At 45.2% G+C, this 25,028-nt stretch overlaps 1 protein-coding gene across 9 annotated transcripts in view; it reads left to right on the top strand.

Annotated features, from left to right (window-relative positions):
- Nucleotides 1-19,579, top strand: part of NEO1 (neogenin 1) — a 194,574-nt gene extending 174,995 nt beyond the window's left edge. For 6 of the 9 annotated variants that reach the window (XM_062583518.1, XM_062583517.1, XM_062583515.1 and 3 more), the window contains 8 exons: nucleotides 1,193-1,261; nucleotides 2,159-2,306; nucleotides 4,372-4,610; nucleotides 5,341-5,433; nucleotides 11,526-11,684; nucleotides 13,678-13,932; nucleotides 14,278-14,414; nucleotides 16,630-19,579. In XM_062583518.1, coding sequence (XP_062439502.1) covers nucleotides 1,193-1,261; nucleotides 2,159-2,306; nucleotides 4,372-4,610; nucleotides 5,341-5,433; nucleotides 11,526-11,684; nucleotides 13,678-13,932; nucleotides 14,278-14,414; nucleotides 16,630-16,713 — 1,184 coding nt within the window. In that variant the 3' untranslated portion in view covers nucleotides 16,714-19,579. Of the gene's footprint in view, nucleotides 1-1,192; nucleotides 1,262-2,158; nucleotides 2,307-4,371; nucleotides 4,611-5,340; nucleotides 5,434-11,525; nucleotides 11,685-13,677; nucleotides 13,933-14,277; nucleotides 14,419-16,629 lie in introns of all 9 variants that reach the window. The other 3 variants (XM_062583520.1, XM_062583519.1, XM_062583516.1) reach the window with 2 other exon arrangements.
- Nucleotides 19,580-25,028: the final 5,449 nt, after the last annotated feature.

Here is a 25,028-nt window from a genome sequence, read left to right as displayed (position 1 = left end):
GTTTGACAGTAACTTTTCAGTGAAAGAGCATAGCTGGGCCTGAACTCTGCTATCATCTCCTATCCATCAGCCTTGCCCTGAACTTGTTGCTGTGTTCAGGATGCAGCCACTGCACTGACGATACATGAAATGCAGTCAGTTATTTTTGTTTCCTCGCAGAGCTCCTCTGGCGCTCCAGCAGGCCTTCAGTGCTAGGTTCAGGGGTTCATGAAAATTCTCAGCGAGTTTTTTTCAAGTTTCTTTGGTGCAAGTTATCTCATCATACAGCTCTAAGTATATTAAACATATGTTATTTAAAATTGTTTTATTTATTTCATTGTTGCTGCAAATTATTAGTCCAGTACTTAAAAAAAAACATAACATATTTTAACTGATTGTAGTTGTCCTCTCCAGACTAGCAGGTGCGGTATATCTAACTCATTATAGATTTGTCCTGCAATACATCATTTTCATTAGTTGGACTGCATCTAATTCCTTATTGTAACACATAACAAATTCTTTCTTATCATCCTTCTTGGGATTTAATCAGTATTTAGTTGGTAATTTTCGCTGTTCTTATCAGTTGTCTTTATTTCACAATTATTAATTCACAATCTGTGATATTAACTTCAAAATTCCCATTTGTTACACATCCTTTAATTGGTATTCTGCTTCTTAGCATTGACTCTTAACTAAAAGAAACTGTTTCTGATTGTGAAACTGTAGTATTGAGAAGAAGGTTTTGTGTGGTTTGGGGTTTTTTGCATGCAGCAGTGTAAAAATGTGCAAAGTGTTATGAATTCCTAAAGCCGTAGATAGGTCGTTCTTTGCATCTTGCTACATGCTTCCCCTCCTTCACTATGTTTAGCATTTGGGGTAATTTGCCATTAGTGCATTTTACTGAAAACACGGAAGTGGAAGCACCCGGACTTTTGTGCCTTTTTCTCTTTTTTCCCTGGAAGCAGTCCGCTAACGTGGCGGAGGTCCTGCCGCCGGAGGCGACCTTGTGGCTTCGCGCGCCTCGCCGCGGCAGCAAGCGAGCTGCCGTAGACCTGACGTGGGAAGGGGGGACGCTTGTGAGAGCAGAGAGGTGGTCGCGCTTCAGTGGTTAGCTTAGCGCTTGCGTTCAAAATGGTTCAGACAGAGAAGACTACCTTAGAAATGGAAGCGTGCGTGCGTGCATACATACTCACTACATGTATGACTTCTTCAGCTTCAGGGTCTGCGGGAAAAGGAAGCCGCCCAGTGGACGTAGGGCCGGATTACAAACCGCCGCTCGGTGGTAAGTGTTGTCCTCAAGCTTTCCAAATTCAACGCAGAGTCCTCTGGCGTTGCGCTGAGTGCTGTGATGTTGCTCTTGGCACAGTGACCCGTTCACTGCCGTGATTACACCTGTTTCAGTATCTTCTGTCTTTGTACGACGGTAGCTGGTCCCACTCAAGGGATGGTACCACGCTCCTGTCGCAGAGGTTTTCCCTGCACTGTGGGGTAAATGGAGAAAACGTCGTTGCACGCATTTAAATTTCAGTCTTGATAGCACGTTTTCCTGGTTTCACTTAAAATGGCTGCTGCAGTGCACAAGTGTAAAATTAATTCAGCAGGAGCATATTAGGGAGGGAAAAAATCATGTTAATCCCTTCTCCTTTTTAGCACTGGGCAGCACTGTGGAAGCCTTGCCCTGAGATAACACTCATTACTGCTACATCAAATGTATTGAATCATCATTTTATCAAATTGCATCAAATGTGTGAATTTTGTTTCTGGGGAGAGTGACGGCTGCAGAATACTGGTAGCGATCCGTGCGCTTACTCTGTGCGAGGGGATGCCGGCTCGCTGCAGTCCGAGCAAAGTCCCACGTTTACTCTGCCCGGACGCTTAACCTATTGAGTGTTTTTATGATACCTGTTTGAGTAACATAAATCACTATCGACTGTCAGTTGGAAATAGATTTATAAGGCACTTTATAGATTTAACAGTTGCACAGAAATGCAGCTGACTAATGGCAAAAAATAAGCAAACACTTGAAAACCTATCAGAGCAGCTTTTCCTTCTGCTGATCTGTATGATACTACCATTTTTTGGCCAGCGTTGATTGCTTTTTGCATTCTTTGCTGGGTAAGTGTTCCGACTGAAGGCCTTGTAATAAATGTCCCCTTTCTCCCTACTCAAACCCTTACAGGCAGTAACAGTCCTCACGGAAGCCCTACTTCTCCCTTGGATAGCAACATGCTTCTTGTGATCATAGTGTCGGTTGGAGTGATCACCATTGTGATAGTGGTGATAGTTGCTGTCTTCTGTACTCGTCGTACTACTTCTCACCAGAAAAAGTAAGCTGCCCGGGCAGGACTTCATTCTATTATTTAATCTTTTCTTTATGATGCTTTAGAGGTTATTAATTTTGAGTATTGTAGGCTGAAGAAATTCTGTTCTGACAACGTTATGCAGCGCTGTGACATGAGTTTGAATTCTAGTGTATTAATGCATGTTATCTTGCATGTGATGATCATGTTTTCCTGCTTTTCCTAATCAGTGTTTCAGTGTTTATAAACCATCAAGATAAGAGTTCACAGGTAAACCACAAAGGTATTTCATACAGACCTGCATTTGCCCCTCTCTGAGGAGAGATTGCTGGTTAAAATACTGGGACTATTTTATGTTTTCTTTTTTCTTTTTTCTTTTTTTTTTTTTTTAATCAGTTTGTGGTGTTTAGAGTAATCACACCATTCTCTGGTGAATATCTTGCTGGAAGGTTTGGAAGATCATCTGAGAGGTGACATCTCTCATCCTGCAGCTTCCTTTGCTACTTGCACCACAAGATCAAAGGCAGAATTAATTCAGGCAGAGCAGCACGCAGAGTTGGCTCTTCTGTTTCCAAAGTTGAGCCGATACATCTATGCGGAGCTGGGTGAACTCAGCAGCTCAGGCAGGTTCTCGCTTCCATTCTTAAACTGTATTTCATTGTGCAGTGGAGGTTTCCAAGCTGTGCATGACGGTGTCTAATTTTAGATAGGTACTGGAGTGGAGTCTGAATCTGGTGCTGGACCCCTTCAGAAAAGTGTTCTGAAATCCTGAATACAGTCACACAACAGAATTAAGACAACAGCAGGGATGCTTCCATTCAGAGGCCAAATACCACCCTTGAAGGTTGTTGCTTCTGCATGTTTTTTGAAAGAACCAAGGAGCTGAAACCTTTTTTTTTTTTTTTTTTTTTTTTAACAAACAAAAAAAGTTTTAGAAGACTGTTGTGTAAAACAGTTTTAAGAAAGTGCTTAAAAGCCAGGCTTTGAAGGTAATCTCCACTTGTTCTGCTGAAGTTAAACCGCTGTGCAAGAATGCAAGCCCTTCAAGAGAAGGGAGCGATGGTATACGCCAGATAATCTAGAAACGGGGGAAGTGCTTGGGAGGGGGAGAGAGTTCAAGGTCTTGTGCTCAAGACAAGTTACTCATTTCTCAAAGAGCAGCAATAACCTTGTGAAATCCTGCCATTCTTTTCCTGGTTTGCAAATGCCACCTCCTATGCATGCAGCAACCACAACCAGCGACCAAACTCTTGAGCTGTTGAATTCTTTCAACTCCTCTGCTCAAAGCAGAACGCTGGGAGCGAAGCGTGCCTGGCTGCCTGTCACCTGCCTGCGAGGCTCTGTTGGCTGACATTTTCAAAAATTTATTTATTCGTATCTTAGTGTTGTCCAGCAAGTGTGCTACCTTGTTGTCTTTACTTGTCGTACTACCTAGACCTAGGTTTTCCTCCATGGTTGCCAGAATCCAAAGGGAGGCGTGTGTGTACGGAGGGGAGTGATGGAGCTCTGTACTATACTTTTCTAAAATTTCTCTGTGTCAGATGTTTGCCTCAAACACTCTCTCTTGTTAGCTGCTGATGCTGTTCTACAACGATGAAAGAGCACATTTGTTAGATGTGTCTGACCGGGTTAAAATGAACATTCTCAACATTAGTCTTCAGAGTTAACTATCCTACTGGGATAACTGGCTAATTCCACACTCCCCCTTAGTGCTATTATTTGAGGTTGTTTGTAAGCCCAGGAGTGCAACACAGCATGGTTTACCTACACTTCATGTTTAGAATATTGTCTTCATAACCATAAACATGGGAAACTTAATTTTTGTTAATGAAACCTCAGACTGCGGAGCACAGTTCTGCAGCATGTGGTAGCACTTGAGACCAAAATGACAGCGTCAGAGTTGCAGAATATGCAGTGCTATGCTTGAGATGTCAAATGTGCTTGTATTGAAAATTTAAAGCTTCCTGCCCGGTAGGTAGCTTTCACTCAGCTGGATACAGGATCTGAAAGAAATCCCAGTGAAAATTTGCCTTTTTCAGCAAGTAAAAAGAAGTATACATCTAAGAACATTTCATTTGCCTTCCTTTCCAAGGAAACGAGCTGCTTGCAAATCAGTGAACGGGTCCCATAAGTACAAAGGAAACTCCAAAGATGTCAAGCCTCCTGACCTTTGGATCCATCATGAAAGACTGGAGCTGAAACCCATTGATAAATCTCCAGATCCCAATCCAATCATGACAGATACCCCAATCCCTCGCAACTCCCAGGACATCACCCCAGTGGACAATTCCATGGATAGCAATATCCATCAAAGGCGGAATTCCTACAGAGGTGAGCTATCGGCAAGTACCTTGATCCTAGTGGTTAAAATTAAGTACGTTTTACTGTATCTGGCGAAAATCATTTTCATGACATATTATTCACTTACAGCGAATCTTTTTTTGTTCTTGTTTTCTAAATAGTATGTTTTGTGCCTAGTTCATAAGGCTCTATGAAAAGGATGGATCATATATTTTAGTGAGATCATTGAGTATGCAAGAGTTAAATCATGAATTTCCCGTGATAAATAATGAGTAGTACCTGATCAGAAGATCAGGTAACAAGTCTCATGTTAACCTGTTGAGAGAAGTGTGTGACAGATTATATCAGTGGTCAAACACACAATCAAGTTAATGTTGCTTTAACTAGTTACTGCACCATCTCTGAGGCTTGGATGAGTTTTTCACTTGGTGAGTAGTAACTTGTTAATCCAGCACATCTTGTTCAGACTCTTTCTGCTATTAGTCATTGCCTAGAGCTGCATTTCCAGATGTTTGTGTTTGCTGGGTGGCCTGGAGAGTTTCTCTGGTGCCAGATAGTCTTTACCCTAACTGTCCTCCTCCTCTTCACCTTCCAGTGGAAAAAAGATGCAAGAACTGTTTTTATCAATTGTGAGTCGAAGTAGTGCTTACAAACAAGATAGCCCTCTTTAAGTGTAAGAGGAGGATTGAAATCACCTGATACGGTATCACAGAAGTCTTGCTGCCATAGCATATAGTAACCTTCAGTATTCTTCCTTCAGGGCATGAGTCAGAGGATAGCATGTCCACACTGGCAGGAAGAAGGGGGATGAGGCCCAAGATGATGATGCCTTTTGATTCTCAGCCACCTCAGCGTAAGTCTACAGCCCATCTGCCCTGGCCTGGAATGGGGAGTGCCCGAACAGCCATGCTGATACTGTATGCGCAGGCACACGCTTTCACTCACTGTCTTCCTACCTACTTCTAATTAGTTCTGCCTTATCTGCAGTGGGAACGGTTTCAAAGGAGGGATACTGAATCCCTCATCCTGAATGCAGATTTGGATCAAACTACAAAGAAAAACTGGGTAGTTATGTTTGAGTGAGGAGTAGGGGTGCCGCAGAAGTGGGTATGATTAGGGATGTAGTCCAACAGTCTGTCTGTCTTGGTCTCCAGCAGGGGCAATTACAGGTGTTTTAGGGGGAGAACGTATGAGCTGGGCCACTTCTATAGTCCATTCCCTTTTTGTTCCCCCAGTGGCTACATCTGTTACATAGGAATGGTAGAGGGAACATCACTGCCTAGACTTTTGTTACCTATTTCTTGACTTGTTCATGAATACATCTGCTCCTTTCTGAATTTGCTGGTGCTGTCTGCTTCTACTCCCCTGTAGCAACAAGTTCCAGAAGTTCTCTACCTGCTGTGTAGTGTCCTGCTTTCTGTAGTCTGATTTTAACCAACCTCCTGACAGTTTCATCGAGTGACTCATCATTCTAGTCCTTTAGGGTGTGGCGAAGAGCATTCTGCAGTCACCTTACCTGCTGCCTTCCTGAGTTGGTAAATCTGAGTCATATTCTCCACACTCAGGCTTCTCGTCCCCAGACCAATCAGAGTATTTTTAGCCTCTTCGCACAGGGCAGCTGCTCTGTCCCCCTTGATCACTTCAGTTGCCATTCTGAGTATCTTCTGTAACTTCACTACATCCCTCTTGAGATGCGGAGGGGCCAGAGCTGCAGGCAGTGCAGTCTTAAATAGCCAGCAGAATGTCTTCTGTCCTGTTTTCAATACCCTCCTTGTTGAATGACTTGCTACATTTTGGGGGGCTTTTTTTGGCTGCCATCGCATGTTGAGCTAATGATATCAGAGGTCTGGCAACCACAACTCCAGGAACTCTTTCCTGAGTCGTAACTGCCATCTCTGAGTTCAGCATCATGTAAGTGTAGTTTGGATTATTTTTCCCTCGATGCACTACTGTACATTGAAGCTATACTAAAGTTCACCTGCCATCTTTTTGCCCGCTGGCTTAGTCTTGCAAGGTCCTTCTGGAGCTCATTGCACACCCAATGTGTGGTCGAATTAGTGTTATCTACAAACTTGAAGATTTCTTTGATCATTCCCATGTGTGGGTCATGGAGAAAGATATTAATTAAAACTAGTCCCAGCAGTGATACCTGGGAGATCTCCTGATGACTCTTCCCCATCTTGAAAATTGATCATTAAGCCCTTCCCTTTGCTTTCTTTCCTTTCACCAGCTTTCAGTCCTTAAAAGAGCTCTTCCTCCAACACTAACGTAGTTTCTTTAGTTTCTTAGTAAATGCTGCTGTGCATCCTTGTGAAAGGCTTTTTGAAAATCCAGATGTCTTGTATCCACCAGTTCCCTCTATTGGCATCTTTACTGGCAGGTTAGTGAAGCAGGATGTCCTTTTGCAGAAGCCATGCTCACTCTAAATGACAGTGTTTACCCATGTCTACAGTGATATTACTCATACACGGAAACGCAAGGCGTAACTGCTGTCCCCAGTGCTTGGACAGCTGAACTATTTGTGAGGCAGTCCTTGACCTGCTGCAGTTTACAGCCTACCATCATAAAGCAAAAAAAATCAGTATGGATTTACATAAAACACTGTAGTGGCTCAGGAGCAACTTCAGAAACAACTCAGCTGGCCATCCAGTAGGAGAGAGTTAGAGATCTAGGGCAATATATCCCCATGGGTCCCAGAAAAAAACATTTGTGAGCCAGACCCCTTATTTACTGAGCAGAAGAAATAGTTCCAAAGGAATAATACTGTTCATTTTTTGGAAAGGATACCAAAAGCCTGCAGTACTTAGAGTAGTTTTGCTCCACAATTTGCCTGTTGCACTGATTTATTGGAATGTTAAGCAGATACAGCACTGATAGAAGCTGAAGTTTTGTGAGCCTGGCAGAGCAAACTTTCAAATGTGGAGAACGTCTGGTTTGTTACTCCTTATCTATGTGTTTTTCATATCATGTCAATTAATAATTATTGAGCAAAAGTGCTAAGTTGGAAGTTTTGTTTTGCAGTAGCAATACATTTTAATTATTATTATAAAATATCTTAAGAATTAAACAGTACCCAAGTTTTCAAATTATGACTCTGAGATGAGAAAGGACTTTGCCAAACCTCTGAACAGGTAGACTGAAACCCTGTCTTAGGACATGAGTAAAAAGAAGAAGAGTTAATGTGCATTGATACAACCACGTGGCAGAATTACACAGTGCTTATTTGGTCCCAGCTATAGACTTCCATGAACGTGTGCTCCTGTTCACGCTCAGCCACGTCGCCAGGTAATTACTACCTCCAGCCAGGAACCAAGTGTTCTTCTGTTCTGTGGACTGATTTTGGGCCAGTTCGTTTTGTTTCAACTTTTTATCTTTTTGCTCTATATATACTTGATGTGAGCGCTTGGTTTTCTTGGCCACTGTGTGCTTTTTCAGGTAGCCTGATGACCTAATTAGCTCAGTTTGCGACCTTGCTGCCATTTGCTTGTTTTACAACTTTTTTACAAGAATAACATTGTTTTCCTTGGTTTTAAAGTAAGTACTCTGATGTTCTGTGTTTTCTTAGAGTTCTACATGTATCAGGAAGGAGCAGAGAAAACTTCATTTTTACTCTGATAAGGTACTTGAAAGTTTTGTCAGCTGTCAAACACAGGTGCCTTAATAAGGAACATTGTAGTTACTGGATTCTGCTGTTTTCCTGTGCTGTGCCCGGTGCTGCAATGTCGGGAGTTCAGACTTGCGGGACCCCTTAATGAATTCAGACCCTTCCGTTGCGCTCTTTTGATATTTTAAGTATTTTGTCTCCCAATGGGATTCAGTCCCTCCGCCTTAGATAAATACATATAGGAGCCAGTGCTGGACAGTGCTGAGAATGCTGCGTACCACACAGAAATTGCTTAGCAAAGTGTGTCTTATGCTAAGTTAATTCAGTGAAAAGGACGCTGGGCAGCTTTTCTGGTTTGTCTCACAGAGGATGGAAAGGTGCGTGACCGACACGGGTGATAAATACAGTGGTAGTACTTCCGTGGCAGTCGCATGTTCCAGTTCCACCCATTGATGGTTTTCAGGCTGATGTGATTATGCGGGCAGAAATAGTCGTGGGTTTGATTTTTCCTTGCAGCACCAAACCCAGCTTTGACATCCTTTTGAGAAACCAACCCTGCTGTGTTTGCTTAAAAAGCATATTTATTTTCCCCCTTTTTTATTAGACTCCCTTGCCCAGAAAGAAGGAACACATTGCAAACCTAGCTGGCTAGGTGCGACAGGTTAGCATGATGTACTAAATGTCAGTAAGAATAAGTCAAGTTTTCTGGTGCCTTAGGGCTTGTGACAGTTTTTGCTGAACAGGATAAAAAGTCAAAGAAAGTCACAGAAACAAAGCAAGCTGCCAACTGTAGGTTTCTGTTTCTATAATAAGTGGAAACATTACTGGAATGTTTTTAGATATTTTTTTCACTGCAGTTATATTGGTTGCATAGCCCATAACCCTGCAGAGACGTTCTGAGCTCATGTTTTGATTTTTCTCCAGAGAATACAGAAAAACTAGTTTAATATCTGCTGCAAAATTCCAGAAATAGTCTTCCTCTTCTGATAGGAAAAAAAGCCATGTCTCTGCTCAGAACAAAGGGGGAGTAAATAAAACATGACCATCACAGTGTAGGCACTTTTGCTTAAGAAAGCACCTAGAATCCTGCAGGTTTTGAGAAAACTCTGGTTCATTTCATTTCTGAACTGATGTCTCTATTGCCTGGATTTACTAGACTCATTTGAAATTTGCCCGCTCCATAAATACTCCCAAGCTATCTCTTGGTCCAGCAGATGATTGGAGCAGAAGCTGCCCAGAAAACGTGACACTCCAGTGCATGTGTCCTGTCCTCTGCAAGCAACGCAGGTGGCAGGACCATTTAGCATGTTCAAGCCCATGGCTGCAGATATCTTCCTGCTTTTTTTTTCTCATTTTAGCTTTCAAATTTAGTGTTTTTTTTTTTTTTAACCTCTTAAATAATAGATTGAAATAATTTATTAGGTTTAAAGTATAATTTTGAATACAACAGGAATGCTGTGTGCCTTGGTAGCCCTAGTTAGGGATTTTTATTTCTAAACACACCACATTTCTCTTTATCTAGTTCTGTATATGGACTTTTTGCTTCCTTGAAATTAGACTCTGTATCATGATCTTCATTAAGAATATATAATGTGGTGTAATGATCTAATGTGCTCTATGTGATTTAAGCCTGATACACTGCACTTTGTTACTAACTTGCTGGGTTACGTGCAGTGTATCTTGATTTTGGTTACAGAAAAGTATAGGCAGTGTTTTGAATTAACATGCATTATGTTGGATAACAATTGAAATGTTGCTGGAAAACAGCTGTAGGCTAGTAATTTCTGCAAGTTGAAGAAATTAAAATGTTTCCACCCATAAAACTTTATGCCTTAAAATCTATATGCCCCCTCCCTTGCTAACACGTGAGATAGCTCCTGGTTTCTCTGATGACCGCTGTCTCTGCCGGGATTTCTGATCTGCAAGTTCTTGTGGTTTATTCCTCCATTTGCCAGTTCCCTGGGAGACAAAGTGGCATTTTAATCTTGCTTGAAGCTCTTCGTGAAAGTATCCGCCTTCTCACTGTAACCGTTCCCTTGACAGCTATGTCACGAGGATGTACAACACAGTCCTGACTGCTCAACTTTAGAGTTTAGTGCCTCTTCATTTTGGGGAGTTTGATAATGGAGTTAGATTTCCACTGAGGTAACTTAACGGGGGAGAGACATTGGTTATTCCCAGTAGCTGAGAACCATTACATGTGTTGCCTGCACTGATCTATTCATGTACTCTGTCCTGCTGACAGACTCTTTTCCAGAAAATGAGGATTTGTATTTGACGAGTCAGCCTCTGAGTTCAGACTGCACCCGTCAAGGCAAGAAGTCTTAACTGGACTCACCACTTAAAATGACAGATTTGGGTGTCAGGTCATTCTAGAAAACAACTTTCAAAGGCAGCACATCTGAGGAAATATCAGAAAAGGTGCAAAAAATTAAGTTACAACCTTATTTAGGGTGCTAGTGGTAGAGTGCTTCAGTGCCTTGGTAGTGCTAGTGTTAGCACTGACCTTCAGCATTTCTCTCCTGTTTTCTCTGTTGAGACTCTTTCTTTTGGGTCATTTAGGGTACATACAATCTGGTATTTGAGTCTGCCCTAAGAACTAAATTCTGTGCGTGCTCCTCCTCCCAGCTGGGGATCGGTGGGAGCTGGTTTTGCTATCACCACCAGAGGGCAAGGGCAAAGGGTGATCTACACTAACTACAAAATTCATGTTCTCGAGAAGGAAAAAGAAGGCAGTAAAAGAAGAAATTTTTAAAAAATAATAATATAAAAAGAAGAGAAGCTTCTGGTTTGAGTGCACTGGAGGAGAGTTTTACTAATTCTGTACAGGGGGACTGAATAGAGCCTTTGGTGTCTTACCCTACGCTTATCATCTGTCTTGCAGTATTTAATTAAGCAAAGACGCCACATTTGGTTACAGTGCTGAGAAATTCAATGACAGCCTGAAGTGATTTTGGAGTTTGAGCTCATGTGTCTCCTATATTAGGTCTGGCATTTATAGCACAGTATGAAATACATGGAAGTTCTGACGGGAACAGAACTTCATTTTTCTCCAGTGTAACAGAAGGCTCTTGGAAGGCACATGTGCAAGAGAGATGCACATGAAAAAATGAGGAGCTCTGCCTCTCTTGTGGGTTTTGTGTCTTGGTGTGGAGGGAGCTACAGACATGGTGGGAAAACTGATAATGAGACGCACAATCTTGGTATTGTTGTGAATCTGCCGAGGGGCTGGCTCCCCTGTCCGGCGGCTTTGTGGGAGAAGGGCGGGATATGGTGCATTTGTGTACATGAGCACGCTTGTCTGTATGTTAAGCATTTTTCTGTCTTATATTCATTCACAGCTGTGATTAGTGCTCATCCCATCCATTCACTCGATAACCCTCACCATCATTTCCACTCCGGCAGCCTCGCTTCTCCAACTCGCAGCTATCTCCATCACCAGGTCAACCCGTGGCCGCTTGGCACATCCATGTCCCATTCAGACAGGGCCAATTCCACAGGTGAGATATAAATGATCAGGTAGACGTTGACCGTAACGGAACGATGAGTGAAACATGTAGAAATCAAACCCTGTAAGACAGGCGAACGCGTGGGCTTTGCTTGGTCAGTCTCCGTTGTGGTGTTTTCCCGGGGCACGTGCAATCTCCCAACCTTCCTTTCCGAGGTTATGACTCTCCTTGTGCTGAATGAAAATAAGATTAACGTGATTTGAGTTTTTCATGTGGCAGCTGCAGCTTCAACTAGCTCTTGGTGTATCTTCTTCAGTAGCGTGAAGCTCAGTGTTTTCTGTTTCGTTGCCAGTAAAAGAACAGGGAGGGAATGGAAGAGTATTTTTTTTTTTTTCTTTTCCGTGAAAGGCAGAGGGATGGGTTTAAGTATGAACAGCATTCCTTGACACTTAGGTTGAGTTTTCTCCAAAGAATTTCTTGCACACGTCAGACATCAATCCTTGGGATACGTGATCATATTTTATACACGCAAATCCAGATAGAAAGATTCCTCATTTTCAAGCCTTTGGCCTGGGAGTCTGAAACTTCTGTTTACCTCTAATTAGAACTCGCTCACTTAATGTTAACTTTCTAATTAGTTGTGTTTAATGGCAAGAAATGACAAAAGTCAGGCCTATGGTGTTCAGAGCTAATGTTAGTTTATCTTCCTGAAGCGCACAAAAAAACTTGCTGTTTTTATGCAGTGTTTTCAGGCTTGAAGGGTCACTCTCAGTAGTTTCTGTAATGTATCCAGTGCTTTGAAAAATTCTGAAGCACCAGTGCTGGAATCAGAAATAGTTAATATCTTAAGAGGGGAGGAATTCTGCGCTTCTCTAGTTTAAGGTCAGGATTTTAATTAAGGTGCTGCAGCCAGAGTTGTTCCTAGGAATATCTCAGTTGTTGACAGTCAAAGCATAAAATAATTCACAAGGCTGCAAATGCGCAGGCAGACGACGTGCTCAAGGCAGAGATTTTTTCCCTTGTTCTGTTCATACTGCTGAAGTCGTTGGCAGACGCGACCGCTCTCGCAGTCCAGCCCTTTGCAGGATGTGCTCCAAGTAGGATTGCAGTGCTGTAAATTGAAGTTACCGCGTTGTTGCTCTCCTAGATTAGGGTGGCGCGTGCTGCAGCCCAGCAGAGCTTGGGATTTCATTTTAGCTTTCAGCAAGTAAAGGGATTTCAAGCCTGTTTCAAAAATCTTTGGCTCTTCAGGGTAAACTACAGTGACATATGCTTAACATATACCTATTGAAGAGTTTCAATACTTTGAAATACTCAAGGGTAAAATGAGAACAAAGATCTGTGTTCCATGCTGTTTTTATGAGACCAAGGCTGCTAATTATGTCTTATCACATTTAGCTGTTGCAGTGCAAAACTGTTGTTTTTTTATTAGACCTATGTGAACACTTAAGTGAAACTAGCTTCCGCATGCCATACATTGCTAAATACTTCATTTTGCTAAGGCACAGTAATAGGTGGGGATAAAAGGAAGAAAATAAAAGGGTGTGAATAACATCAGCTCAACTTTGGATGCATCATTTCTGTGACGATTCAGAGTGCCTTCTGGAACAATGGAAAAATGTAAATTTTTGATAAGCATGTTTTAGAAACATAGTAATCCTTCGATCAGTATTATGGCCTTGGGAAACTGCTCAATTACATTTTTTTTCTTTTTTTCCCCCCTCTGATTGAAAAAGAGCTGCAGAAAAAAATGTCTTATTATCAGAGGATTTTTTAAAAAATCTGATCACTGTGGGCTCATTTAGTTCTCAAGCTTACTTTGTTGTTGGACAGCTGTTACATTTCACCTTAAAATAGGACAGTTGCATGAAATTGGTGTTATTTGCTACTAAAATGGCTGGTATATGAATTCAGTTCTTAGCTTATAACAACTGTCTTGGAAAAGGTACTTGTAAACACTACTGCCTTGCTTCCACCTGCCCAAACAGAAAATTTCTGTTAAAGAAAATAAGCCACTTTTTTTTTTTTGGTTCGTCTGTTGTAGAATCTGTTCGAAATACACCTAGCACAGACACCATGCCGGCTTCCTCGTCTCAGGCGTGCGCTGACCATCAGGATCCAGAAAGCACCACAGGAGCTTATCTGGCAAACGCGCAAGAGGAGGACTCGGCTCAGAACCTCCCTACCGCACACGTCCGTCCTTCGCACCCGCTGAAGAGCTTCGCGGTGCCCGCAGTCCCGCCAGCTGGTCCCACGTATGATCCTGCGTTGCCAAGCACGCCGTTACTGACTCAGCAAGGTGAGTGGGGGGGGACTGGCAAGAGAGATGAAAAAAGATATATTAGAAAAGAAAGAAAGGAAATGATTTAGGAAAAAAATGAGTAAAGCCCCTTCAGGGATGACGGAGCTAGCCATCAAAAGAAATACATCATAGGTTGGACTGAACTTCATTGGTATAATCTGCAAGGGCCTTTATTTTGAGTACCTAGATAAACTAGAGGAAATTTCAAATTCAGCATTCTATAATTTGAAGTGTTCTTTTCCCCCTATTCTAATAAAACCCTTGTTGTTCTTCGAAGAGCTTTCTGAAATAGGCAGGAGAACCAATTAAGTGATGCATGACTATGTGACAATTTATTTTAAGCTCCTAACCATCCAGTTCACTCGGTGAAGACTGCGTCGATCGGGACTCTGGGAAGAACTCGACCTCCTATGCCAGTGGTGGTTCCCAGCGCCCCCGACGTGCAGGAGACCACCAGGATGCTCGAGGACTCGGAAAGCGTAGGTACACTTACGCTGCCAGTGGCTTTCTTTGGCAGTGCTTATCAAACTGTGATGCGTCTCTGTTCATACTGTAGTTGTAAACTTTAGGAAGGTCTGCAGTAGGACTTTCAAAAGCGGAGGATAATTAGGTTTCTGACTTCCTCCAAGTGCCACTGCCTGTGTTAACCCTGATAAAAGTCAGTAAATTCCGAGAACATGTAAGTACTTACTTAAATGTAAGCAGTAGTAGCACTTTCTAAATCTGAAAAATCACCTGCAAGCATACTTCTGTTCTTAATTACACAGCACTGAACAGACGCATTGCTTCCATCCATTCCAATCCACAAGACTCACCAAATCAAAACTAATTAGCCTTCATCAACATTTTGGCTATCCTCAGGCCCTCTGAACAGAGTAATGTTCTCTAAGATTGCCTGTGCTCTTGATGTAAAGAGCACCTTCGCTCACAGAGCTGAAGGCCTCTGTCGGTGCTCTTTGCTCTTCTGTACAGCTTAACACGCTGTGTTCATGCTCACTTTGAGTTGTCATTTATTTCTATCATCTGTTTTGCAAGCCTGGATTCTATTAAAGTCAGGCAGCTGTTTTTGCCTCTGCTGCTGCAGAATATCCAAAGCATGAAGTGTGGGATTATAAAAGAATAATTTAGTATTAATGCCAAAACGTTTAAAGCCATCACCCCAAATATATATTGGTTTTAGATATTTAGATGAAAGTGTCCTGGCTTTCTAGGAAAACTGCAACTCTTGAGCTGCTTTGGAAATCGGACAGCTTTTAAAAAGTCAGGATGTTTTGGGTATCAAGCGCTGTTTTCCTTTGGAATTGTAGGAGTTATTTTATGTAACAATTATATATATCAGTGTCACAGGAAATGCTTATTTTGAATTATTTTTTTTTCTTGTTTCCTTTTTCTCCTTTCCCTTTATCATCATGTTGCTGTTGTCTCTGATTTACTCCCTTGATTTTATGTCTGTAGCGGTATTATGGAAGCTGTACACATGCTTGATTTGGTGCACTTTTGCCCTTCAGTCTTTTCATCACTTCTCCGTCACTTGTTTTTTCTCTCAGCAGTAGAGAACATGATTCATAGAAACTTACTTAAAGACATTAATGATCAGAATTCAGTAAGAATTTATTGATAATAGGTCTTACCTATTAAAATACATTTGATAAAGATGGTGTAGATTTTAACTCCTACTCTATCTTCATTAATAATTAGTACTTTGTTGATGAGCTTTGAAAAGTAATTAGAAAATCATTTGAATTAGTTTTATGAGAGCCTGTAGGAGTGAGTCTGATTTCGTGTTTACTTCTAGCTCACTGATTTTTAACATTGTTAATAGCTGGCAAATAACTGTGGTGGACACAGGATAGAGAGGACTTTCCTGGTACAAAGCAGTCTAGATAAAATGGTAAAATAAAAGCGGCTACAGCTTTATTTCTATCTATCTAAGTGAAAGAAAAGGCTTGTAAGAAGCAAAGGAGATAGAAGTAACAAAACTCCTGCACTCTTATTCCATAGAGCAGAACCTAATTTTACATTAGCACAGCTGGTACTGGAACATCGCATGCAGTTCTGGCTTGCTTTCCATGAAAACGTTGTTGAGAGAGTGAAGAGGGTTTGGAGAAGAAGTGCGAGAATGACTTAAGGGTTGAAAACTACGTAGTACAGTGAAAGACTGATCAGCTTAGAAAAGGTTTTGAGGTAAACTGGTTCATGGTATCTACATACATGCATTGATAAAGGAATTATGATAGTTCACAAACAATTTAAGACAATCTCTAGAAGCTGAAGCTAGAAAATTGAGCCTAGAAATGGAGGAAGAGATTTTTATCAAGCATAAGTGATTTTAAAAACTATTGCACTGAAGTGATTCCTGACTCTTTTTCACTAAACCTAGGAAGATTTTTCTCTAAAATATCTACTTTATTTAAATTGAAGGTGTTATCTTGAAGCAGGAATTGATACAAGGAAAGTAGATAAGATGATTGCAGTCTTACAATCAATTATTGCAAAAATAGCTGCACTTAGAACTGGACTTTTTTTTCAAGTTAACTATTTCTTGTAAATCCTGGTACATCTTGTTCATGTGTCAGGGTCACAGTCTACACCAGAATCACTGACCATTTATTTCTTCTTATTTCTTACTCTATCTCTCTCCAAAGAAAGCAAGTTATCCTGTCAGTAACTATCTCTTTAAAAATCGTCCCGCAGAATTATGAGCCGGATGAGCTGACCAAAGAGATGGCCCACCTGGAAGGACTTATGAAGGACCTTAATGCCATCACGACAGCATGACCGCCTTCACCAGGACATGACTCCAAATCCAGTTTCACAAGTCTTGGGACTCAGCCTTGGAACACAAGGAATTGTACAGAAAAAAAAATCAAAAAAAAGGAGGACAGCACGTGAAGCACATGTGAGCATACACAGAAAGCAAACAAATCAACCAGTGCATTTGTGCTGCAGCTTGTCAAAGGGGATGACCCTGCTTGTTGTCATCCTGCAATGAAGTCATTGCCAACTTGAATTCTAGTTACCTGCTGAGACCATGCAGGAAGGGACGCATCAGGCTGAAATCCAGCATCCAGGCAAAAGGAAGAAAAGTGAACTTGACTCTTTTTTTTTCTGGTCAGGTTTTGTCTCAGTGGTGTGATTGCCCTGCCTTTTCAGTGTTGGACATTCGCATTTATGTACAATTTTATTTGTGTTTTTATTTTATCTTTTTTTATAAAAAGGAAAAAAAATATTGTAATCAAAAAAAAAAGAAACTGTTGTTTTCCACAGCCTAGACTGATGTTTGACTGCTTGTTCTATTGTGTATGAAAATTCATTGCCAGCGTGGGTTGTTCTGTTTTGTTTTTTATTCTGCGTATAATTATGTCCCCTTCTGGCAGTTAATCCATGGCCTTTTGGGATGCTGCACTGCTCTTTGTAAGCTTTTTTATTATTTTTATATTATAATTATTAAAAGCCTGACTTTCTCCTCTCATCACTGTGAGATTACCAGTCTGTTTGAATTGAAATGTAATTTGAAAGGCTTGTTTGTTGCTTTTTGTGCAGTTTCAATATTTTGAGTGGGGAAAAGTAGATGGGGAAGGGGAGGGGAGCCAGGGGAAGGTTTCATTATTGTTGTTTTCTTGTCTTTCTATACTGACTTGAAAGACTGAAGAAAGTGAGAGCATCTTCTGTAATGTCTTTTCTTGTAACTTCAGCATACTGTGTCTCTGGTTCCTGAATTGCAGTGAGAGTCTCATTTAGAAACTTTAAAGATAAAATTCCTTCCCTAAAGTAGGGTTCCTTATGTTTAGATGACGCTACAAGCTTATTTTGGCAACAGTGCTCTGTTTTGTTGTTGTTAGTTTAAAGATCACGTCATGAAACTTTAAGGTGCAAACTGAGCGCCCGTTTACCATGGAGAACTGACTTAGCACAGAGCAGCGGCGCACAGTGCGCAGCACTCCTCTGCTGGCAGGGCCGGGCCGGAGCTACCCGCAGCGCCCGGCAGCAGGGGCCTGCGGACCTCTCGTACTCAGCAGCACGTCACGTCATGCCTTTGAAAAGGCAACACGGCCACAGGCTCCTTCAGCAGCAAATCCGACCCTGGTGCGATTTCTCTCTCCCAGGCCATTTAAACAATGCTTTGAGACAAGTCCTTGTCAGTGCAAGGGGTCTCGAGAGACATAAGCAAGGCAAAATGTATTTTTCTACACTTTTGAAACCTTTTGAAAGAAACCAGTATTAGTGACTCAGGTGCTGTTCTAGGAAGGAAGGAGAGTTAAAAGGGAACTCCTGCACAAAGGGCAAGGAAAGTGGTTTTTATTTTCTCCTTGTATGATGGCTTGGCTCTACCATCCTCTGTGCTGAGGAGTGGCATAAGAGGAAGAACTGTATTTTAGGGGAAAAAAAAAAAAGAAAAAAAAAACCCCAAACCCAGCTGCCCAAGAAAATCCTGTGCATATTTTCATTTTTAAGATGAAAGAAATTTTTAAGATGAAAGAAAATCCCAAACTTACATGATGCTTTCATATGGAGAATCTGGTTCCTCCTGAGCGGATATATGATCTTGAGAGCTCAGCGTTGAGGATGGAGGGCAGTGCAGCTCAACGGGCGTTGCAGACGCAGAGCGCGTCTGACATAGTCCCCAGCTCCTCCGCTAGATGGCTGTGCCTGCTGGGATATTAACAGGAAAAACTAGAACGTGTTTAGATTAAAAATAAATACACACCACAGCCTCTAGAGCACCCCCCCCACCTTAAATCCGTTTGACTAAAGCTGAACCCTGGCCCATTTTCTTAGACCTTGTCACTAAGGGAGAGGAGAGCCAATGAATCATCCTGCACAGCAATAGGGATGCGGGTTGTAGTTTTACTTCCTTTCTTCTCGTGGACTCTCTGTGTTGCCATTTCTATCAGACTTGCTGGGTTTATTTATTATTTGAAGAAGGGGAGGGAATCAATTAATTGGAGTGCCATGGGCCACCTAACAAAAAAAAAAAAAAAAAATCATGTTTGGACTTTTAATCAATACAATTCAGGGCGAAATAAGCTACAGAATATGTATTTAAATAATAAAGTACACACCCTGTCCTGAAAGGAAGGGTATATGTTTTCCTTTGCCTATTTTTTACCTATACCCAAAGAAATACCATCATACATACACCGTATTCTTAGCTGGTGGGTCTTTGTGAATATTACTTATGTATAACACCATGAATGTTAATATTGTCATTGAATTTGGGGAGGGGAATATTTTTAATGATAAAACAACTGTTCAAAGTTGGTTTTTTAAGGTTAAACTAAAAAAAAAAAAAACATTTATTCAGTGTACAATCTGTATTGCACTTTTTCACATTTTAATGCTACGTTTTCTTACATATCCTGTGATTTTAAATTTGGAACATTGTGTATCCTTGTAGTGTCATAGTCAAGCTGTTAAGTGGCAGCTTCCCTCAGAGATATTTGGGGAAAAAAGCAAACCTGTATATTGTTTTATGATTCTCATGTAGGATAATTTTGAGGACTGCTGTAGATGTCTACCTTTCTGTACATTTTTTTTTTTGCTTTTCTGTAGTATTTGCTGTATACTCTATGGCTTTTTTTAATAACTTCATGTTTATTATTTTGTATTGGACATCCAATACACTTTTTTTAATCCAATCAAATTCTGGTCTGCCTGGAGAGTTTGTTCTCTTTTTAATTATTCTTATGCCTTTTTTTCCTTGAGTATCTGGGTGACCAGGTTTGGAATTTTACTTGTACATTTTTTGGTTGTGGTTTGGCAGGTTGCATTCTCCAGAGAAAGAAGAAACACAGCACATGCATTCCCTCTCCCCGTGCACGCACACACACACAAGTCAAAATATCACCTTCTAACAAGCAAGCATTAAGAGGGAAGGATTTTAGATCAGCTGAAGGTACCTTTCAGAGAATATCCTTAGTATATCACTAAATGACAGAAGAATAATAATTGTTTGCTTTTGGCACTTCCTGGCTGTGGATTTCAAAGTGCTGTAATTGTTATCCTTGCTCAAGTCTCATTATCTCAAGTACTCACATACTCACTCTTAAAGACTCAGACAGATGAACAGTGAGTTTCCTCTCTGCGAGCCAGCCAGGTGCCCAGCTACCAGAGTCGCAGTGTTGGAGGAGTCAGACCATTCCTCGTTCTGGCTTCTGCAAACAGGAATATAAAATATAACAAGAGTACTGCATTGTTTTGCTCCTTCCCCCAGATTTTGCTAGGCAGGTTCTTCTCACAGGGAAATTTTGCGAGCCTGCTGGGGTCTCAAATGGGAAGCGGACTCCAGCATTTCCTGAAGGACTGACAGGCCTTTGCAGCTGCACGGGGCCTGCTCAGCCAGGCTGGAAGCGCTGGGGTGCGCGTGTGCATGTGTGCGGGAGCAGCGACGCTGGGAATAACGGCATTCACTCGATTGCAAGTGCCACGTGGCACATCTGAGATGCAGACCAGGACGAGCTGATAGAGCAAAACTTGTGACCTGTACTTGCTAACCTCTAGATTTAGAGGCTAAAGAACTATTCCTTGCTAAGTTGGTCAGTGCCCATAATTTGCTGTGATACACACTTTGCCTATCAACGCGGATGAAGAGGTGGCAGTTTACGAGGTGTTCATGAGTGTCAAGTGGCCCCCTTTAAGCTAGGCAGAGGTTGCATTACCTGCTGGGACTTGTCCTCTTCCTGTCCAGCGGCGGCAGCCCGGCAGTGCAAGGCAGGGACACTAGAGGGCAGCGATGTCCCGCTGGTAGAGCCACAAAACAAGGCGACAGCCTCCGTGAGGTCTTCAGCTACCTAGAAGAGAGGATAAAGCGTTTCTCGTCAGCCTAGGTGGAGACCAGCGTTAAGATGCTTTCTTGTTAGTAGGCCTATATCAGTGAACTATTTTGCATGCCTAGTTTTTGGCCTTCCTTGATAGCACTTAGGTTTCCAAGACAAAAGTCGCTGAGGTTTGACTTGCTGTGACTCAAACAGCCTAGCTAAATGCCGTCACATTTCCAGGCTTTTATTTATTTTTTTTCTCCATTAAGAACAGCCTTCTGGCTTGATGCAAATTGAGACTGGATTTAAACTAAATCACAGTAAAAGTCACTGCTTCTCTCACATAATGTATTCCTACGAGGGCTCATCCTGGTTTAACTAAAAACTGCCAAAACGTTAAACCAACACAGCTCTTTTGTGGGGGCAGGTCTCCCCTGACCCAGCGTGGGCTTCAGGCAGGTTAAACACGTCTGCTTACTCGACACGTGGGTGTGAATACATACGGCCTGCGTGACTCCTAGAGAGAGGCCAGCTGTTGAGACGAGGTGTGACCCGGTAGATCCTGTTATACAGGCACATAGAGCCCAATTCCTGACACTGAAAAGTTCACCAGCTCTCCAGGGTGACGGACGCTATGGAAGTCCAGGGGAGCCATGTCCTAGCACAGGCTAGATGGTGTCCAGGGCAGAGGCAGCAGACAAGCCCTCCAGTAGCAGCAGCTTTGGAAAAGGCACACAGACCCTTGGCAGGCCGGGAGCACCCACGGAGCCAGACTGGGCACCTGCATTCAGAGAGGCAGGGAAAAACCTGGACATGGGAGAAGGCCTAAAATTCAGTGAGGTGGAACAAAGAAGATGGATCCAGACAACTCTGAGGGCTCCTGGCCACCTTGCTGTGGGGAAAACATCCCCCCCACCCCCCCACACACACACTCCATCCTGCTGGGCAGCTGAGTCTCCCAGACCAGGATGCCCTCCCTGCACAGCTCCCTGCCTCACCTGCCCCCCGCAAGCGGGCCTGGCAGCAGCGGCCCTCGCACAATAACCTCTTCCCTGCCCTTTCGTGAAGCGACATCTGGCCTGTGTGCCGTTCCCCCCTCTTCAGGCCCTGCTACATCACCTCTTCATCCCCCACCCCGTTCCTAGGACTTCTCCTCCTCCTCCTCTGCACACACTGCCCTTCCTCCAGGCCGTCCTCTCGCAAGGAGAGCTGCCAAAACAGCCGGCTTCCAAAGGGCTGCAATTTAGTAAGCACTAAGCTAAACTTTACTGTTGATGTGGCCACTCACCCTCCGTGCGCTCCGGGCGGGGAGAGCGCTGGCTGCTGCCCCGGGCCGCTCTGCCCGGAGGTTTGGCTGCGTCCGTATTTCCCTTCCTTCCTCTGAGGCTGGCCGTCAGCATTTCCAGCCCCTGTAACGTCATCCTTTTGTAAAACCAGGCTGAAGTCCTTTCCCTGGGGCATCAAACCTGGGGCGGGGGGGGGGGGGGGTAAGAGAGAGCTCAGCATCATGTCCCACCCCTCCCAACCTGCCCCCGAGGGCCCGCGGGCGCCGCAGGCCCTGCCACGGGGGACGGGGGCCACGGGGAGGCCTCCCACCCGCGCTGGGCGCTCGGCGCAGCCCGGCCCCGACATCTGCAGGGAAACCCCGGGGATGGGGTTTCTTCTGCCAACCCAGAGAGGGTTGAGAGCTGCCAGCGCGGCAGCTCCTGCCCCGCCAAGGAGTCCCCCTCCGGCTCCAGGCCGCCAGCCCAGCCTCCTCCTCCTCCTCCTCCGGGAGGAAAGCACCAGGCCAGGTTCCCGCAACCTGGCGGCTCCGCGGGCCCCGTTACCATGGTAACGCAGCCGCTTGAGCTGGCAGAGGGGAGCACAGGGCTGATGGAGGCCAGAGCCGGCTTCCCCCGCCGCGGGGGAGGCACGGCCACCCTCCCCGCCGCGCCGCCCCGTCCCCTCGCTGCCTGGGGCCGAGGACACGGCGCCTCGTGACAAAACATAAAAATATAAAATAATCAATCACTAGTAAAGGACACAGAGGTTTCTGCAGCGAGTAGCTGCCGGGAAGCCATGCCCGCGCGCAGCTGCGCGCCTGCCCGCCGCGAGCCTCCCCGGTGGGCCACGGCAGCCAGGGGCACAGGGAAGGGGCTGGAGCCTGAAGGACAGGGCAGCCCCGGGCACAGGGCCGGGGTGGAAGCGGTGGCTCCATGCGGGAATCGCAGCGCACTCCTAGCTCCAACCCCGCCAAGGGGCAGCGCAGCCCGGCTACCAGCCTGCCGCCGTGCTCGGCACCTTCCCGACCCTTCCAGCTCACCCACGGCCTGGGCCACCCGGGACAACAGCCCCCCTCTGCGCTCCGGCAGCGCGAAGCCGGGGCTCGGCCTCTCCCTGCCAGCAGGCAGGAATCAGCAGCGCTGACAGCACCCTCCAAAAGGCAGGATGCAGAGCGGCCCCCCCCCCCCCCCCCCCCCCCCAAATCCCTGTACCCCTCTTACCTGGCCACAGCTCAGAGAGGCTGCTGCTTGCTGCGAGGAGCCGAGGCCACGAAATGCCGTTCCTAGCTCCCCCAGGTGTTTCCCATTTCCCTCCCCCGGCCGGCTGCCCTGCCAGCTGCAGGCCATTAGGCCCAGCAGCTCACCCAGTGCTGCAGGCTGGCTCTTGCCCCCCTCCTCTTCGCGAGGCTTTGCTTTGGAGGCAGGCCTGGAAACATCGTGGGAGAGGGGACCGAGCAGGATCAGGACCCGGTCAGGCGCTGAGCAACGCATGCTCTGAGCCACCAAGGCCTGGCAAAACCCAGCAAGCCTCACAACAAACCAGGGATACATAAACTAAAACACAATAAAAGACAAAACCAAAAAAAACCCCACTATAACGCTTGAACCAAACCCTAGGATTTTGGAGGTGGTTTTGCTGGGGAGCAGGGAGGAAGGATGCGTGCGCCAGGCCACGCGTCTGTGCACGAGGGCCTGCCGCTCTCCCCGCTGCGCCCGGGGGCCCCTGCGGCTCCTACGGGCACCCTCGGCGTCGCGCTCTGCTTGCTGAAGCAGACTAGCTGCTGCGGGTAGAGCATCCTTCCAGAGCCAGACACACACCTCCTCGGCTGTCAGGGCCTCGCCACAGGCGCTTGTAGTGACATGAAATCCCACGTGGCCTGGCGCTAAATTTTTACTACAAACCACAAACTGCAAGAAGGGCCTGAGGCAGCAGAGAGAAGGTTAATAATCCCTCCGGGAGACTCTTCGTGCCTCGCAGGGCAGCCACAGCTACTGATTTGGCTCTGGCTAGTGAATGTGCCTCTCCCTGCCCAGTGTGCCCCCTCCCCAGGCTGGCCAGCGGGCTGCGTCCCCCCGCCAGGCGGCCAGGCAGGTCCTACGGAGGGATGCAAAGTCCTCACAAAGGAGAAGCAGGAGCAGCGTCCATCTTTCCTCCCTCCCTAAGAGCAAGACATCACTCCCAGAGCTGCTAGACCTTTCTAACTGCGGTGGGTTTGCGCCGGGTGGCAGGAGTGACCTCGCCAAGGTGACCGCTTCCAGGGCGGGAGGCAGCTGGGCCACCCGGAGCACCAGCAATTGCCAAGAGCAGCTCCCATCTGCAGCACCAGCAATTGCCAAGAGCAGCTCCCATCTGCAGCTCCCCCATCTCTTGGGAGCCACCCTGCAAGTCGGCACCAAACAGCCGCGGAGAGGAGCTGGCAGCGACGGGCACGTGCAAGGCCGGAGCTGAGGGCGCCCTTCGGCCGCAGCAGGAGGGCGGCCGAGACTCCCGAGAGCGCCGGGGAGGGCGGCTGGCCGTACCCTCCCACGAGCCATCCCGGCCCCCGGGGCGCGGAGGAGCTGCCGAGAGCTGCGCGTGGGCGAAGCCCAGCCATTCCCGCCACAGCTGAAGAACGTGTGCGCATAGAAGATAAAATAAAAGGGGATGGGGCAGGGGGGTGACCCAGAAGAGCTGTCTAATTTGCAGCGCATTCAGGCAGAGTTGCTTCCCAGACAAGGGGAGGCATCTACACGCGCCGGACGGGGAGACGCTGCTAACGGCTTCCTGCCCAGCCCCGCAGCGGAGCTTAAAGCAGCTCCCGGGCTCTCCCCGGTAGCAGCCCAGGGCGCGCACGGCTGCGTGGGCGCCTTTCCGCAGGAGCTGGTCAGCCCTGGGCACGTGGTCCTGCAGCGGCAATGCCGGGAGGGCACGCGGGAGCCTCAGCAGCTCGCGGCGGGCAGACGCAGGAGGTCGCTCGGGGCAGGCCTAGGAAGGGCTGGTGATCGCTGGGCTAAAGCCCCCACTTTTTAAGCTATAAAGCTGCTCTTTCACCTTCACTAAAACAAAAGAGCATCGTCTCTTGTGAGAGAC

This window comes from Rhea pennata, chromosome 10 (assembly GCF_028389875.1).
Source record: "Rhea pennata isolate bPtePen1 chromosome 10, bPtePen1.pri, whole genome shotgun sequence".
Taxonomy (NCBI): Eukaryota; Metazoa; Chordata; class Aves; order Rheiformes; family Rheidae; genus Rhea; species Rhea pennata.
This window is presented reverse-complemented; position numbering and strand designations above follow the sequence as displayed.